The 16,787-nt window shown below is 42.1% G+C and overlaps 2 protein-coding genes and 1 long non-coding RNA gene across 9 annotated transcripts in view; 1 reads left to right on the top strand and 2 right to left on the bottom strand.

Annotated features, from left to right (window-relative positions):
* Positions 1–8,710, bottom strand: part of GPR155 (G protein-coupled receptor 155) — a 37,357-nt gene extending 28,647 nt beyond the window's left edge. For both annotated transcript variants that reach the window (XM_081916524.1, XM_081916525.1), the window contains exons 1-2: positions 8,566–8,710; positions 1,902–2,409 (exon numbers count right to left, since the gene is read on the bottom strand). In XM_081916524.1, coding sequence (XP_081772650.1) covers positions 1,902–2,373 — 472 coding nt within the window. In that variant the 5' untranslated portion in view covers positions 2,374–2,409; positions 8,566–8,710. The remainder of the gene's footprint in view (positions 1–1,901; positions 2,410–8,565) is intronic.
* Positions 8,711–8,832: 122 nt separating this feature from the next.
* On the top strand, positions 8,833–15,492 carry LOC309363606. 2 transcript variants are annotated; one of them, XR_014165467.1, is made up of 3 exons: positions 8,833–8,974; positions 9,946–9,981; positions 10,687–15,492. It is a non-coding gene; the product is annotated as an uncharacterized lncRNA (long non-coding RNA). The 2 variants fall into 2 exon arrangements; XR_014165466.1 differs by lacking the exon at positions 9,946–9,981.
* Positions 14,581–16,787, bottom strand: part of WIPF1 (WAS/WASL interacting protein family member 1) — a 61,048-nt gene continuing 58,841 nt past the window's right edge. For all 5 annotated transcript variants that reach the window (XM_081931058.1, XM_081931059.1, XM_081931062.1 and 2 more), the window contains exon 8: positions 14,581–15,653. In XM_081931058.1, coding sequence (XP_081787184.1) covers positions 15,598–15,653 — 56 coding nt within the window. In that variant the 3' untranslated portion in view covers positions 14,581–15,597. The remainder of the gene's footprint in view (positions 15,654–16,787) is intronic.

Genomic DNA, 16,787 nt, shown 5'->3' with positions numbered 1-16,787 from the left:
AGGCATGCTGCCGAAATTGCATCGAAGTCAACAGGGTTCGATCAATTTAACTGTGTCAAGGCCATTCACAAAAAGCAGTCATCATCTGAACTGGCCCCAAGACAGCCTCTTTCTGCTGGATCAACTGAATATTGCCAACAATGGTAAAAGTCCAATCCTGAGTTATCCCCTAACAAGGGTTTTCAGTGAGGCATAATGACTTCTCCAACAGTATACAACACCATAGGCGCATGCATGAGTTGTATCCAAAGGTGCGCAGGAATTTTTGCTGATGGAAATATTTGCTTTACTTGTTCTAGAATATTGCACAACAAAAATGAAACTACATCCCAATATATTAATCCACTTGTACAGCAAGTTGTACAGGCTGGGCAACTTCCTGCCCAACCAAAAGCATGAGAACAGTTATAGGACCTTCCTATTATATCTCCGGATAAGCCTTTGTGTACATGTTTGCAGAACAGTGCCAATGGCCACTTTTCCAACCCTTGTGTTTTTCTTTTTCTTTTTTGGGGGGCATCCAACCAATTCTCTGTGACAGGGAGCCAAACATTCTCAATCTTTGTATGTGAAGACCTTAGACGCAAGCAAGCAAGCAAGCAAGCAAGCAAGCAAGCAAGCAAGCAAGCAAGCATCACAGCTAGTTAAAGTAACTGCTGGATACAAAATAATTGCCTGATCTAAATTACTGTATTTTTCGCCCTATAGGACACACTTTTTCCCCTCCAAAAATGAAGGGGAAATGTGTGTGCTTCCTATGGGGCGACTGCAGGCTTTCGCTGAAGCCTGGAGAGCGAGAGGGGTCGGTGCGCACCAATCCCTCTCGCGCCTCGGGCTTCGGGCAGATATCCGCAAGCCTGGGGAGCCCAGCGGGAGTTCCCACCGGGCTCCCTAGGCTTGCGGATAGCAGCCTGTTCTGGGGGCTGGGGAAGTTCAGGCTTCCCCCGCTCCAGCCCCGCACCTGGGGGGGAAATAATTCCCCCACCTTTATTCCCCCCCCAAAAAACTAGGTGCGCCCTATGGGCCGGTGCACCCTATAGGGCGAAAAATATGGTACTAAAGGGTGATCTTGGATACAGATTCTAAAAGAAAGAACTCTTCCCATTTTAGCCATATTAACATAAATTTGGATGGAACACCGCTTGTGGAAGAGGAGAGATAGCTGTTTCAGCTTCCTTTCTTTCTGCAGACCACTCTGCCACCTAAAAACATGCTCCAGGCAGTTTGAGGGAATGGCGTGGGAGGCTGCAGGGGGGAAAATCACCAAAAACGACTTCTCTTTCTATTAAGCTGAACCTTCCAGAGAATGCAAACTCTTTCCATGAATGGAGGGGGTTCTCCTAGTCATTCCCACTGGGAATGTTTAGTCTGTCAACCTACTGGTAGACATTATTGCCATTCACCCCAGAAAATCAACACAAGACCCGGAAAAATAAGAAGTATTCAACTAGATTAATTTTTGGTGGCAAAGAAATGAAAAAGTTCTAGTGCTGCCAAGAGCACCTTACATTGAAAACATGCCTTCTCACTAAACAATTATGGGTGGAACTGACAGACAACAACAACTACTTGGGTAGTACATGGCTTTGCTTAGTAGAGTGGCTGGGGTAACTCAGCCAGATGGGTGGGGTATAAATAACAAAATTATTATTATTATTATTATTATTATTATTATTATTATTATTATTATTATTATTATCTCATCAGTTCTGCTTCATGCGACTCACAGTACAACAGAATGTGCTCTTTCTCAAATTCAAAAGCACAAATTAGCAGCTGTAACAAAAGTGCATGCATTGTGTACATCATCAATGCAAACAAGTCACTATGCATTCCTAAGGCACAAAGTGTTATGAAACAATCTCATTACAAACAAAAAAATACGTAAATTTGTTTCTTACCTATAGGATAGCCCAGTGCAAAGTCATTGCTCTGAGTAGCAAAAATAGGAAACAGTCCAGCTCTGCTAAACCGCCTCTCAGGAGTAGCTATCAACAGTGTTAAAATGCAGACCAAGAAGAACACTGATGCTTTGGCAACAAGGATGCTGTATAAGAAGGACCAATTCACGTTGGAAAAATTCAGTACAACCATGTTTTTGAACAATAAAGCTGGGAGTGCAAAACAGGAGACAAAGTTTCCGAGTCCTTTGGCCTGAGCTGATGTGATAATGTTAACTCTTCCAGCTATATATCCACAAAGGATTATGCCAAAGCATTGTAACAAGGCTGGGAAAAGCTTACTTATTGACATAGAAGGAGAATTACTGGTGAAGTTCAGCTGGTACCCAAATCTGCCTGAAAGCAGATTGGACATATTGGCTGAAGAAGAGAGATTCTTTGTGCTGACGTACGTGTAAATATCCATATTCATTCAGCGCTTCTGAAAACGTAGCATGTGGATTCTGATCTGTAAAACAAGGAAGGCAGCGTTCGTTACTGTATTGCAGTGAGATTGAGAAAGCCCCTCACATCGCAGTAAAATGGAACAGAAACAGGAACCCTAAAAGGGAACTGGAAGTAGGAGACAAGGCCAATAGGGAGCTGAAATAAATATTATTCCGTTGAAAGAAAAGATAAGATAGCACATGTAAAGAACTGTTATCCTTAAGCAAGATAACACATAAGGGGGAAAAAATGTTTGTCTAGATTTTATTTATGTTAAAATACCAAAACATGATTTTCAGAAGTTTATTTTTTCTTCTGTTTTTCTATAATCAAACTATTTCAGCAAGTTTTATGATTTCAATCATTTCTAGATTTGATGTCAGGTCACTGAAGCTTGCCATATTGAAGAATGGATGCAGGGAGAAGGACTCTGGATTTCATTAGCAACGGAAGCCATAATACAATAATTTGTCATGCAATCAGTGTAGAGATAAGACCGTTTATCACATCATAATGGGAACTGGTCATCCAGTTCCAATGGAGTCGTAGTATCGGCAAGATCTTCCCTCACAGAAAATGCAGGAAACTTGCCATTCCCATGATGCACCAGGCTGGCTAGATGCTATTATAAGCTGCTGCAAATGGGCAAATTGTGCTTCTCTCAGCCTAACTGCCATGTCACTGTTGTACGGGCAGTTCATTATACAGTGGCAGTGATCCAGAGGAGCAAAATAATATCACAGAAGCTACAGAATGTTGAGGGTCGGTATTACCCTCCAAGATAAAAAGGGTGGAGAGAGAGAAGAGGCCTGCTTGAGCCCCACAGGTCTGGATGGCACCAAGAACAGGAGTGTTCTTGTTAGTGCCTTAGGATGCCATACAACCGTTGTTGTTGGTTGTTGTTTTTACAGGTCACCACTCGTTTCCTCTAATGGCCAATTCAGGTGGTAGAATGCCTATGAGTTAGAAGGCAAAGCACAGACCGCTTAAATTAGGATAGTGGTGTCTATATATTTAGGGCACTCCTTGCATACATACATACAATTATGTTAGAAAATTGAGGTCAGCATTCATGGGCATAGCCAGGATTTTTGTTAGGGAGGGGGCGGGACTTTTGTTGAGGAGGGCAGAATTGACATGATCGGTCAGTTAGTTAAGTACAGTGGTACCTCACATTACAAACGCCTCAGGTTACAAACTCCACTAACCTGGAAGAGTTACCTCGAGTTGAGAACTTTGCCCCAGGATGAGAACGGAAATCGTGTGCTGGCAGCAGTGGCAGCAAGAGGCCTCATTAGCGGATGCACGCCTCTAGTTAAGAACAGTTTCAGGTTAAGAACGGACCTCTGGAACGAATTAAGTTCGTAATTAGAGGTACCACTGTATTTCTATTGTTTTACTTAATCTTGGGGGGCAGCTGTCCCCCTTTGGTTAAACCATGTCAGCATTGTAGGCTGGAATCTTAAGAGGTGTGGCTGCAGCCCAAAATGTTGTAGCTGGTTCAGTTTGTATTCCCTATACAGTATAGGTTAATAAAGTCGTACCTTGGTTTTCGAACAGCTTAGTTCTCGAATGTTTTGGCTGCCAAATGCCGCAAACCCGGAAGTGGCTGTTCTGGTTTGCGAACTATTTTTGGAAGCTGAACATCCGACGGGGTTTCTGCGGCTTCCAATTGGCTGCAGGTGCTTCCTTCAGCCAATCAGAAGCCGCGCTTTGGTTTCCGAACGTTTTGGAAGTCAAACGGGCTTCTGGAATGGATTCCATTCGACTTCCAAGGTACGACTGTACACAGGAATATGCAGATCAACTGTGCTTTGGCAGAATTCATGATTATGGGCAAAGCAGAGATTCTTGCGTAAACTGTGTAGGTCTGTCTGTATTTAGTTTCCATTGTGAAGAAAACTGTGGTGTTATTTGCATATTCACAAATAGTAATACAGTGGTACCTCGGGTTAAGTACTTAATTTGTTCCGGAGGTCTGTACTTAACCTGAAACTGTTCTTAACCTGAAGCACCACTTTAACTAATGGGGCCTCCTGCTGCCGCCGCGCCACTGGAGCACAATTTCTGTTCTCATCCTGAAGCAAAGTTCTTAACCTGAAGCACTATTTCTGGGTTATTGGAGTCTGTAACCTGAAGCGTATGTAACCCAAGGTACCACTGTATATATATTTTTTTTGGGGGGGGTGCTGATTGTTACAGAAAGGTGATCATTTCTGTCTCATTCACATTTAAGATGTCTGTTAGGCCTTAATTTGGGTAACTTTGTTCAAATATCAAACTGAAATAAGATGCCCTAAAATGTTATCGTAAGCCAAGTGTACGAAATGTCAAAGAGGACAATGTTTCTACAACAAAAGAATCTTTGTAGATAAATTTATCTGCTATTTAATGGAAAATATACTGATTGAATGTAGCTTTTTCCAACCAAGCTGAAGTAAAATCTCTGTAGGAGGAAGCTAGCTGCTTAATTTTACCCTTTTGTTACCCTACTCAAGAGAGATTTTTAAAGGCATAAATCAGGGGTCGGCAAACTTTTTTTCAGCACTGTCCCTCAGACCTTGTAGGGGGCCGGACTATATATATTTTTTGGGGGGGGGGGAATGAACGAATTCCTATGCCTCACAAATAACTCAGAGATGCATTTTAAATAAAAGGACACATTCTACTCATGTAAAAATACGCTGATTCCCAGACTGTCCGTGGGCCGGATTTAGAAGGTGATTGGGCTGGATCCTGCCCCCAGGCCTTAGTTTACTTACCCATGGCATAAATTGTAGACTTCTTGTAAACCAAGCAAAACCTTCTACAAAAGTCACCTCATATTTTAAATCTGGGGATCAAACAATCTTACCCTGACACAAGACAGATAAAAAAGTGCTATTGTGAAGGTATTTTAATGTTTGAGGTGGTTAATAAAGGGGGGGGGACCACAATAGCAGTCATCATAGGACCTCCCTCAAATTAAGCAATCTCAAATTTTATTAATTCAAAACTCTTAACAGTTCTTTGCCCATCATTGTTTCTCTGAAAGCATCTACGTCACATGACAATACAAAAACGTTTATCTGAGATTTTTAAAAGAAATAAGTAACAAGAGAATAAAAAACATCTACAAAGCCTAACAATCATAAAAATATTATTCTCCCCAGATGGCAACAACCATCTTTAGACCCCTGGCTTGTATACAAATAGCACAGTCAAATGTTACAGAAGTCACACCTTTCACATAAAATTGTGTATTATCATATGAAGTTCTCAGAAAGGCACCCCAGAAGTGAAGGGTTAACATTAATCTCTTTAGGAGAGTAAACATCAGGTTTCCTTACTAATTCTGTTGACAAAGCAAAGGTCTGACCTGTCCATTTTCATTCATTCATTATGCCCTTATGAATCTAAGGTCCCAGTCGTCACTTAAGTCTTGCCAAAGGACAGGTGTGGAAGTAGACTGCTGCCAAGTTCTCCTACTGAATCTGCTTTCCTCCATGGTTGGTAAATATGGGGCAAGCCTCTCAGAGTCATGTTTTGTCCAAGGGACTGCTGGCCAGCAAGGTCAAATACAGTATACAAAGATTGCTACTGCCTATCTTTTTATTTCATTGTGGTGTCGTCTTTTTTTAGCAGGAGGGAAGAAGACAGCTTTAACCTTCATGAAACAGCAGTCAGGGAGCAAACCTAAGAGCACAGCATAATGTAACTTCACCCCACCCCGGTTACCTAAGGTAAAGGTACCCCTGACTGTTAGGTCCAGTCATGGATGACTCTGGGGTTGCACGTTCATCTCGCTCTATAGGCCAAGGGAGCCAGCATTTGTCCACAGACAGTTTCCGGGTCACGTGGCCATCATGACTAAGCCACTTCTGGCGAGCCAGAGCAACGCACGGAAACACCGTTTACCTTCCCACCACAGTGGTACCTATTTATCTACTTGCACTTTGACATGCTTTTGAACTGCTAGGTGGGCAGGAGCTGGGACCGAACAATAGGAGCTCATCCCATCGCGGGGATTCGAACTGCCGACCTTCTGATCGGCAAGCCCTAGGCTCTGTGGTTTAGACCACAGCAAAAATAGGACCACAGTAAGTCATCAGTGCCAAAAGGCCTAGTTGGTCAGACTACGACCAAATTCATATCCTCTATTGGCCATAAAAAAGAGTGTTCAGTCAGTCACACTCTCATAGACTATTCTGCTTTACAAACCTAGCACAAGGATGATGATGATGTTGTTATAATAATAATAATAATAATAATGGATGGGACTGAATTACAGATTTTTTTATATATAGAAAAGGTTCACAACAGAAGCTAACAGTAGTTAGTATAAATACCAAACCTTCTGACGATTATTATTTTTTCTATTTTCGTTAACGGTAGTGCTTTAACAATAGTGGACCAATCAACATGACAAATATTTTTGGCCAGTCAAATGCAAAACACAAGAAGATCCATATTCTAAGCCAGCCAGCCGCCTCAGTGCCTCTGCCCCCAAATAAACATAATGATTCCATTCCAGTAAAGATAATGGTTAAATTCCTATTTCTACTTTGCCACTCGAGAAAATAGGCTGAACTGAACTGGGCTGACAAAAACAACCATCCTAAAGAGATTTGCCAATTCTATGCACTGTATCCAAACAGTGCCAATGGACCAGATGGTGGTAAGCTGTGATATTCACAAAAAGCCCTGTTTATGATCAAGCATGCAAGTCTCACTGAAATCATGCCACATTAATAAATAAATAAAACAAAACACCGCCTAAATATCTTAAGTATAATATCACTATGCTATCAATATTATTTATAGGGCTGCTGCCTAGTTAAGAAAGAAGGGTTGATTGATTATATGAACTTTAATTGGCTGCCCAATTAAATCCCGATATGCAATCAAAGGAGGATTCTAAAGAAAAATATGCTTGCTTCATTTTTAGATGAGGCACACATGCACCACTTCAAGCATATTGCCTCACACATAGGAAGGAATGCTTGTCAAGGTGGTATATTGTTATACATGGTTTGTGCAGCATCAAAAGCAGTCAAACATTTTAAAGTCTAAGACACTACCCTAAGACCAAGTAACTGCAACTGCAGTTGCAGTTTGGAATAAGAACATAACAAAATATTTTACTGCACGTTAACACCACAGTTATGACTAAATGCTGCAATTACACCTCCAAAGTGGTGAAAAACACCTACTCAACCCACCAAAAAATCATCTGCTGATTTAAATAAGAACAGGATGCACCTAACTTTCTGTCAACTTTAAGAAAACTCATTTTCCCCCTCAATCTGTAAAAGGGGGAACCGATATTCACCATCACCTTATGGAACCAGATACCCAGCTGTTCTCTTCTTGCAAAAAAAAAGAAAAGAAACACCTCTTCGGTTGGTTTCAAACGCAGAAAGGGCGATTTAAAGAGAAACCACACAAATGCCTTGTAAATTGTCCCCCACAGCCCACGACTTGGCTTATCCGGTTTGCAACGCGCGAAAAGGCCGGGCCGAGATGCAAACCGCTGCCGGACTGCGATTACTTGATTTAAAGGGAAAGGGTCGCCGCCAACCCGCCCGCGGCAAACGTCTTGCACCCACCCCGAAAGACGCGCCGCAGCCAATGGGATCTTGTTTACCAGAGAGGGCGATTTGCTGGTGGAGAGTTTGAGCCAGACGCGGCGGCCCTCGCGCGCCGGCGGACGAACCCGAAGGGGAGACCCCTCAACGCAGGCGCAACACGCAACCACATGGCATCCTGAACCTGAGGGCAGGAGTCGCCCCACAATTGCACCGACCCCAATAAAAGCCGTGCACACAGACACGTCCCAGAAACCCCGTAAATGCAAAGTCATACAGACCCAAGTCTTTGCGCGCTGGCTCTTTCGGGGCGGCTTCACTTTGGGGCGGTCCCGCTGGGTAATAACAATAATAATAGTAGTAGTAATAATAATAATAGTATGGTCCTAGGTGTTCGCAGGGGGCTCTGCTTCCAGCCTCCCCTCCCCCAGCTCTCTCAGTCTCCCATTGCTCTCGGCTGTCTTCCGAGGTGAGCCTGGCTCGGCGTGTGCAGAGGCGAGCATGGTCTCCCCCCTGTTGCTGTTTGGGAGCGGAGTCAAGGCGCGGGCGAGCAGCGGGGGTTACGAAAGGAGAAAGAAGGAAGGAAGGGGGTCCCCCTTCCCCTCGTTTACCTGCCTTCGCCCTACGGCGGCTGCAGCAGCAACGGCAGGCAAAGCAAGGCGGGCATCTCCGGCCCTCGCCTGGGCGCCGGGGAGCAGCGCGCGTGGGACGGAGCCGGCGGCGCGTGAGCTCAGCGCAGAGGCGGGCCTGCCCGCCAAAACCCGCCCCGCCGCGTCCAAGGCGGAAAAGGCTCTTTTTAAGATGGCGGCGGCGGCGGCGGCAGCAGCTGCTGCTGCAGTAAAAAGCAAACCAGAGGCCTTGGAGATTCGCGCCGCTCGCCTCCAGGCGACTTGGCGTCTTTTCACAAGAGCTCTCTGGTTTAGTTGGCCAAATGAAGGTGTGTTTTTTTTTCTACGGAAGGAGCCGCCTTGGGCTGCACGCGCTTTTCTCTGAGAGGGGAAAAAGTCCCGTTTTCTTTAGGTAACCCGCTTCTTGGGTAACACCCGCAACCTCACGGCAGCACAGGGTTGTCGGAATGGTGAGGAGGAGGAGAAGCATCCGTGCGTCACCCCGAGCTCCTTCGAAGAAAAAAGGCCCAGAAATATAATAAGTAAATAAAAGCACATGTCTTCCCCCTCCCCCACTCACAAAGGATCATGGGAACTGTAGTTTAAGGTCTCTGGGAATTGTAGCTTTGTGAGGGGTCAACGACTGGATTCCCAGAGGCTTTAGACCAGTGGTTCCCAACCTTTGGGGGGGGCATGCCCCACCTAAGCATCTCTAAAATCCTGATGCCTCCCCCCACCCCGACATATACCTAATTCTTCTTATTCAAAAAGTGAACTCCTATTCACTGGAGGAAGCCTAAAAGGCCCTTCACTGTTAATAACTCATTCTCGAACTGCCCCTCTTAAAAATCAAATTGCCCCCTTGTGGGAATCACAGCCTTAGATTAAATGAGCCAACAGCCTGTGTTCACCAGAAACCCCTAAATTTATGGGCCATGAGTGTCTTAAATCTTTACCCCTATTTTCAATGCTTTTTTCTGGAGGTACTCAAGGGTAGCTCTACCAGCACCATATATATATCTAAGAAAAGCACTAGTTAAAAGTGTGACAGTAGCAACTTTATGGTGAGTACCAACGCCTTTTTCTGGAAGAAAAGCACTTATTATTATTTTTATTTGCGATGCCCTTTTAAGAATTCACATTCTTCTGCTAAACCGCTAGGATATTAGCTCTCTAGTGTTTAGAAACGAAGAAAGCGCTTTATAGGCAGAAGCACACAGGATTAAGGAAGTGGCAGCATCTGCCCACCACAGCATCCCATTATGGATGGAAGGGAGATGGACAGAGAACATCCCTCTCCCAACAGCCAGATTGCTGCTACTAGTTAAGAAAGGGGCTTGGGGGCCTTCCGACCCCTTGCTTACCAATCTCTGTCCTCTGCAGATCCAACGTGGCAGCCCTTGTGTGGCGGGGTGAGAGGTGAGGAAAATCCCCCAGTTCTCCAGATCCGACTCTGGCCCTCATTTGCCCTGCATACCATAGCCTGCATGATAATCTATCTGTAGGCAAATGACTTTCTGTGAAATGCATTATGCAAAGCACAACCAGGTTTTTGTTTTTTAAAAAAGCAAGACGCTAATATTCTGATAGGTATTAGGAAGGCTACTATAGGTGTGACATTAACAGAGATAAGCTACTTAAATAAGGATCTGGGCAAAAAAAATTGAGAGGAAGAGAGACTGAACGGAGCATTACATATGGAGAAGACCGGTGGTTTCTGCAAATGAGTACCAGCATTTGGGTAGAATAAGAACATCTAAGATTTAGTTAAATTAAATCTAGATTTAATTTAAATCATCCAGGAAATTTAATTTATTGCATTTTTAACCATGTGTGGATCCCTTTGGTATTGACAGCTCAATATCCAAACTGTCCTGGATCTCTATCCTGCGGCTTTATATATAGGCAAGTTGGTGATTTTGATGTAGTGGTTTGGATAAAAAGTGCCCTCTAGTGCTGAGCTGTCAATTTACAATTTTATTTACCCAAGTAAAGATTCAAGAGACATGTCAAGTTCCTCATGGGGGGAAGCCTCATATTCATCTTTAAACTCTGTGTATGATCTAACCCCACTTTTAGTTTAAAAACACTATTATTCATAATACAGAAGAAATCCCTCCACAGGAGCTTATGGGAATTGTAGGATTCATCTACATGTATCTACAGGGATCCGTGATACAGGATGTGAGTGGACCAGCCTACATGCTTACCATAATTACAATCCACATGGCTGGCTACTATACAGCAGGCAACAGCAGTTTTGTCGCTCACTTTAGTGCCGAGGTGCAATCAAGAGGAAGTTCAGCATATTTAAGACCCCATTGAAAATAGTATTTGAACATGGCTAATTTTTTTGAGATTGCACCTTTGCAGGATCAGTGTAAAATGATTCCAATAAAGAAGAGTCGTCAGATCACATAGACTGTATCCTAAATACACACACACACACAGGCACACAACAAATACAGTTCCATCTGACAAAAGAGTTGCTCCAATTTTATTTTTATTTTTGCTTTGGACAGACACAAGTTTATTTGTTACCTGGTTTCTCACAATTTGAGTCACAGTGATAACATATTTTAAGATATGCATGTTAATAACACAAAGCAAAGTCAAATAAAAAAAATCTTATTTACATTATGGGCATTGTTTTACTCTAATACACCTGTGCAATCTCATATATAAAAAAGTGGTGAGTATGTATTATATCAGAGGTTTCCAAACTTTTCATGTTGGTGACAACATTTTTAGGCATGCATCATTTCACGACACAGTAATTCAGTTTTACTAGTAAACAAGAGGTTAAAGTAAAGAACCCCTTTCCAGTCCTTGGAGGAGCATGGGGAACGTTTAGAAAGCTCTGTATTACATGGGGAACTTGCTCTGTAAGTTCACAATCCATTTGATTCATTCTCTCACATATAAAAACATCTGTAGGGTTTAAAACTTTTGCTCATTTTAAGACCTGGGTCTTAAACTCATTCATTTGGAAATTGTTTTGATCTATGTAACTTGCCTGAATATACATACCAAAAAGAGTATTTTAACAAGTCTTACTGAAATCCAAAATATTTCTATACAGTGGGCTTCAGGGTTAGATGTTAAGACAACCAATGGGAAAAGAGATGGGGCTCAAGCACTACACCATATATAAAGTACAATTTTATATTTGAAATTCTGGGGGCTGTGGGAACATGATCTAATTTTTGTTGTTGTTTTAAAAAAGACAGCAGCCATTTGGATATTTTAAAAGTGGCTTTTAAGTAGCAGTAAGGCACCACTGGGATGAATCATTTGCTTTCTGCTGTTGTACATAGTCAAATAAATATTTACTCTAAAATATCTATAATAAAATGATATGCTAAACTTCAAAATGCTGCTTCTATCCATGTATCTGGTGAAAGAAAAGAAATATGCTTTACACCAAACAAGTCCTATTATTGTTTTTCCTTTGAAGTATTTCCTGACAATACTTAACATATACACACACACCAAGGAAGATTCCTATTGGAGAGAAAGTGCTAAAATGTTATCCTCTGAGGAAGACAGAAGCTCCAGGTTTTGCTTCTCTCTCTAAAAGGCCACGTTGCATTCTAAATGCCAAGGCTTTGGTTAGAATTTCAGATAATATCGCATGGGAATTAATTTGCCAATGGTACAGACAATTGGCAGGATCAAATGAAATCACATCACAGAGTTTCTAAATACCATAATCCTGAGAGTTTCTGAGTGGACGTTGTTTGTAAAATAACCAGGTTTTAACCACTGCATGCTTATTCCTTCATTTGTCTGCCCTCTTGACACCTTTGCTTTTCATTACATGGCTGTTCCTTGCTGTCAAGTTTTTTCACTGCAAAGATCCAGACTCACTAGCTGAAGAACACAGCTCCAGAACTTCACTCACTCAATGAATAATCCATTGGCAGCAACAAGGAGTAGATAATGCAACCATCTCCACTCTATTGCATAACCAAATTTCTAACCTGAGCGATCAGTTGAAAGCAGTATCGTCAATTTCTCTCTGCCATCTTTAATCAACATATTCAAAGAGGGAATTTGCTCTTAAATCAGCTTACACAAAATGTACAGCTTCCGGAGCATTTTTTAAAATTATTTTTTTAAATCCCCACTGTAAAACTTTGTACTTCATTTGTTCTTCGGAAGGCTAAAGTGTTCCATTCCAGGAACAAAAACGTAATAATTTAACATTTTACATCCTGCTTAAAAAAAAATAATAACACACACAATACTAATTGAGCTGAAACTGGAACTGTTAATTAATACTGCATATATGTAAAGGATTGTTAAGTGCATAGGAAAAGAGTCTGCTGAAAAATCCATTATTATTGTAGACTATGCTTGATCCCAAAAGGTATTGCAAGATGTTGCTGTGCTTATGGCTGAAAAAAAGTCCTTCCAATTTTGCAACGAGACCTGTGTGGGTGGAATCTTTGGGTCCCTGAATATATTCAACTGCAAGGATTCCATCACAAGGGTGGGCTCATGGAATGCACCTCAACATAAGACCTAAAGCTACGCAATAACTTTTTTTTCCTTTTAATGAAAAAGAGTCATAAAAAAGCTTTTACATACATATTTCTGTACACACAGATTGTAAATGCAAAGCAATGTTTCTCCATCCTAAAGCTCCAGCCTGCTTTATTTATCATCAATGGGAATGCACATAGTCTAAAGTAGTGGCTTCCTAACAGATCACTTGATAATTGCTGTGGGTCTTGGCAGACCTCTTGATTATTATTATTTCCCTGTTGTAGCAACTGTAATGAGCAATTGCAATTGCAGTGTGAGCTTTAGTTGTATTTTTATGGCTTGTTTTATTTCTTATATTGTACTTTACTATTATTACCATCTGAATTCCATTAAATTCAAATTGTAAGTGTTCTTCACAGACATGCCACAGACCACCTGAATGGACCACCACAGTTTGGGAACCTCTGGTCTAAAGCAAAGTGCAACCTTGGCTGCACCATTGTGAATATTTCTGAGTTCCTTTTCAAATCTTCCCCAAAGATCTAAGTATACTTTTCATGTGCATCTCTAAGGAAATCTTGCTCCAACTGTCCCACCACAACTTAACTTTGGATATTATTATGCTATAATACACATCTTCCATCTTCCCACTTTTTCATTCATGACATCACCAGAAAAGTCATCCTTTTGTCTCCAATTTGCATAGTAGCGTGTACAAGAGAGCCATCTTCAGAGCTTCCATAAATAGTCATTCCATTCTCAATCATGTTCCAATTAAGGACCACATTTCTCTCATGTGTGTAAAGGTGAATTGGTTGTGAAAGAGTAAATGCACTTATCAACTGTCAGAATGACAAGAAAATTCCTGCGAAAAGTAATGAAATTTTGCAACAAAGCTGTAACTTTAAAATGCTGTCCAGCTGTTTTGCACCTCATGGAAAGGAAAAAGCTTGTAACAGGTCAACCAAATGTCTCTTGCTGACACTTCCTGCTTGCAGCTGGATGCTTGATTAACAGCTGCCACATCGAAGGAGAGGGGAGTGTCTTCAGCACACAGGAGCCAAATAAAAAAATCTTTTCATAGCTAAGAACAGTTCCAATGGTACCATGAAAGAAATGGAAGCTCAGGGCAGAGGTGTTAGCAGAAAGCCACAGAAAGAGTCCTGTTAGCATCTATTGTTGCTTATGTACACTAACTTTGAATATTTGCCTTGCATAGTTCAAAGGAGAGAGCTTTACAACGATTCGTTTTGCAGAACCACCAATTCAGAAACCATGGGGTAAAACTCACCCCAGAGGAAAAGCCCAACAGCATAACTGTTAGCAAAAGAAGAACTTAACTTCCAAGATGACAATGACACCTTGAATCCTGTTGTTAAGTAGCACCTGCAAGCCCCAAATTCTTTTTTCTTCTTCTTCCTCCAAAATATGAAACTCCACCAATCCAGCTGTTTGGCTAGAAGACACCCCAGTTTCCAATGCTGAAAAGTCCACCTGCAAGACCTTAGCTGTTTTGATTTTTTAAAAAATAAAGAAAATGGAGATCTCTGAGCACACGGTCCCTGCCTCTGGGACAGGAAGGGAGGACCTGTGTACACAGTATTTGGTTGTAGACACCTCCCTCCCTCCAGCTAGATTTACATGCTTGGAAGCCTGCTTCCATGCACGCACTGCCCTGAATTGTGACATAGGCATTTTCGGTGGATTTGTTAAAAGTTGCTACTGATGCTTTGGCAAACACAAAGCAACATTCTTTTGGTGTCTGAAGGACTACTATTCATTAAAGTTTTAGCAGATTGCCTGAGAGAGAGTAAGAATGTCACACACAATGAATCCCAACTCTTTCCAGAGACGGAATGTATTAAAAGTTGTGCCATGTAGTTCTTTCCCCCTACCTCTAATCGTCAAACTAATTTGATCAAATTGATCAGTAATCTCAGACAAGACTGCAATTTGGGGGGGGGGGGAGAAAGTGCTATGAATCGTATTTATCATGGAAAGAAATACAGAAGGTTGTCAAGGAAGCTATGCTTCAGGTTAATGTAACAGAGACTTGAATTTTGTAAAATGTTATTGTCCCGCACTACAAGACAAGCTGAAAGTCTTGGCTCTTTTTGATGGTACTGGCAAGACTTGGACTGAGCTCCAAAATGTGATCTATACAGTCCCCTTGCAAGCCTTGCAAGACAGTTTTCAAGGTAACAATAGTAATAATAATAATAATAATATACCACTCCCCCAATACTAAGCACCTTATTGGAAGCAAGTCCCCATTAATTTCAAAGTAACTTAAAATCCCCATCAATGGGGATTTGGATTACAGTTCACAAAATCTTTGATTTGTAGAACCAAGGTGGAAATTGGCAGGAATAACCTGAGCAGGATTCTGACAGCTTCATCTGAAAGTGATACCGAGAGTGGGATTCCCCAGCCCCGCCCCCCCAAAAAAGTGCGGCATGAAAGGAAGCCTTTTGACAAGACTGCTGGGTTCAAGGGAAATTTCAGAAAAGCAGTCACATCCCCGAAGAGGTCAACAGCCCCACTTCACCTTGGAATAGGTGGAAGTGGCGGAGCACCTCGTTCTCTACGACTGGATCCACCTAAAAGGCAAAAGAAAAGAGATTTCACCTTATTTTTTTAATTCACTGAAGCTTATGCTCAAGACATTCAGTTAAAACATCCCCGTTCAATTTTTTAAAAACTCTTCTGTTATTCATTGAAGTAGTATTGCATCGATATGAACAATACAAAAATATTTTATGTCGTAATTACATGTTAGATGTTACAAACGTGTGGCTAGCCAGCCTCCAAGATTGTTCATATATACATGGGGGGCGGGGGGAGTTGTTTATTTCAAACTGATAATAGTATGGCACCCGTATCATTGCCCAAAGATGCAGGCATTCATTTTTAAAAGACACATTGCTGGTCAGGTGGGTTTTGAAGGGTTTTCAAGCACCGCAAAAACTTGCAAAAAGGAAAAAATGGCAAAAAAAGAGAGAACACCTGCATGAATGAGAAACAATATTTATTTATTTTTGGTACTGTTTTCAAGCCTGAGAAAATCCACTACAGTCATACCTCGGGTTACAGACACTTAAGGTTGCATTTTTTTGGGTTACGGACCGCTGAAACCTGGAAGTACCGGAACGGGTTACTTCCAGGTTTCGGCAGTTGCGCATGTGCAGAAACGCTAAATCGTGCTTTGCACAGAAGCGCCGAATCGCAGTATGTGCAGATGCACAGCTGTGGGCTGTGAACGCTGTGGGTAGTGAACGTGCATCCCGCACAGATCACGTTCGCAACCCAAGCGTCCACTGTATGTACTCCAACCTAATTTTAATGAAAAATGTAAACTGCACATAGCCTGGCTCACACCACATGGCTTAGCAAGACCATGCAAACTGGTGGACTCCTGGAGAGGAGGAGCTTACACCCATTTTGGCCCTCCCCAGTCCTTTTTGCTACCATGCTAAGATAAACCATGGTTTGACTTAGCGTATTATCCAAAAGCAGAGACATCACCTTGCCAACAAAGGTCCGTATAGTTAAAGCTATGGTTTTCCCAGTAGTGATGTATGGAAGTGAGAGCTGGACCATAAAGAAGGCTGATCGCCCAAGAATTGATGCTTTTGAATTATGGTGGTGGAGGGGACTCTTGAGAGTCCCATGGACTGCAAGAAGATCAAACCTATCCATTCTTAAGGAAATGAGCCCTGAGTGCTCACTGGAAG

This window comes from Podarcis melisellensis (genome assembly GCF_964234715.1).
Source record: "Podarcis melisellensis genome assembly, chromosome: 1".
Taxonomy (NCBI): domain Eukaryota; kingdom Metazoa; phylum Chordata; class Lepidosauria; order Squamata; family Lacertidae; genus Podarcis; species Podarcis melisellensis.
Note: the sequence above shows the minus strand (reverse complement) of the source record. Positions and strands in the feature narration are given on the sequence as shown.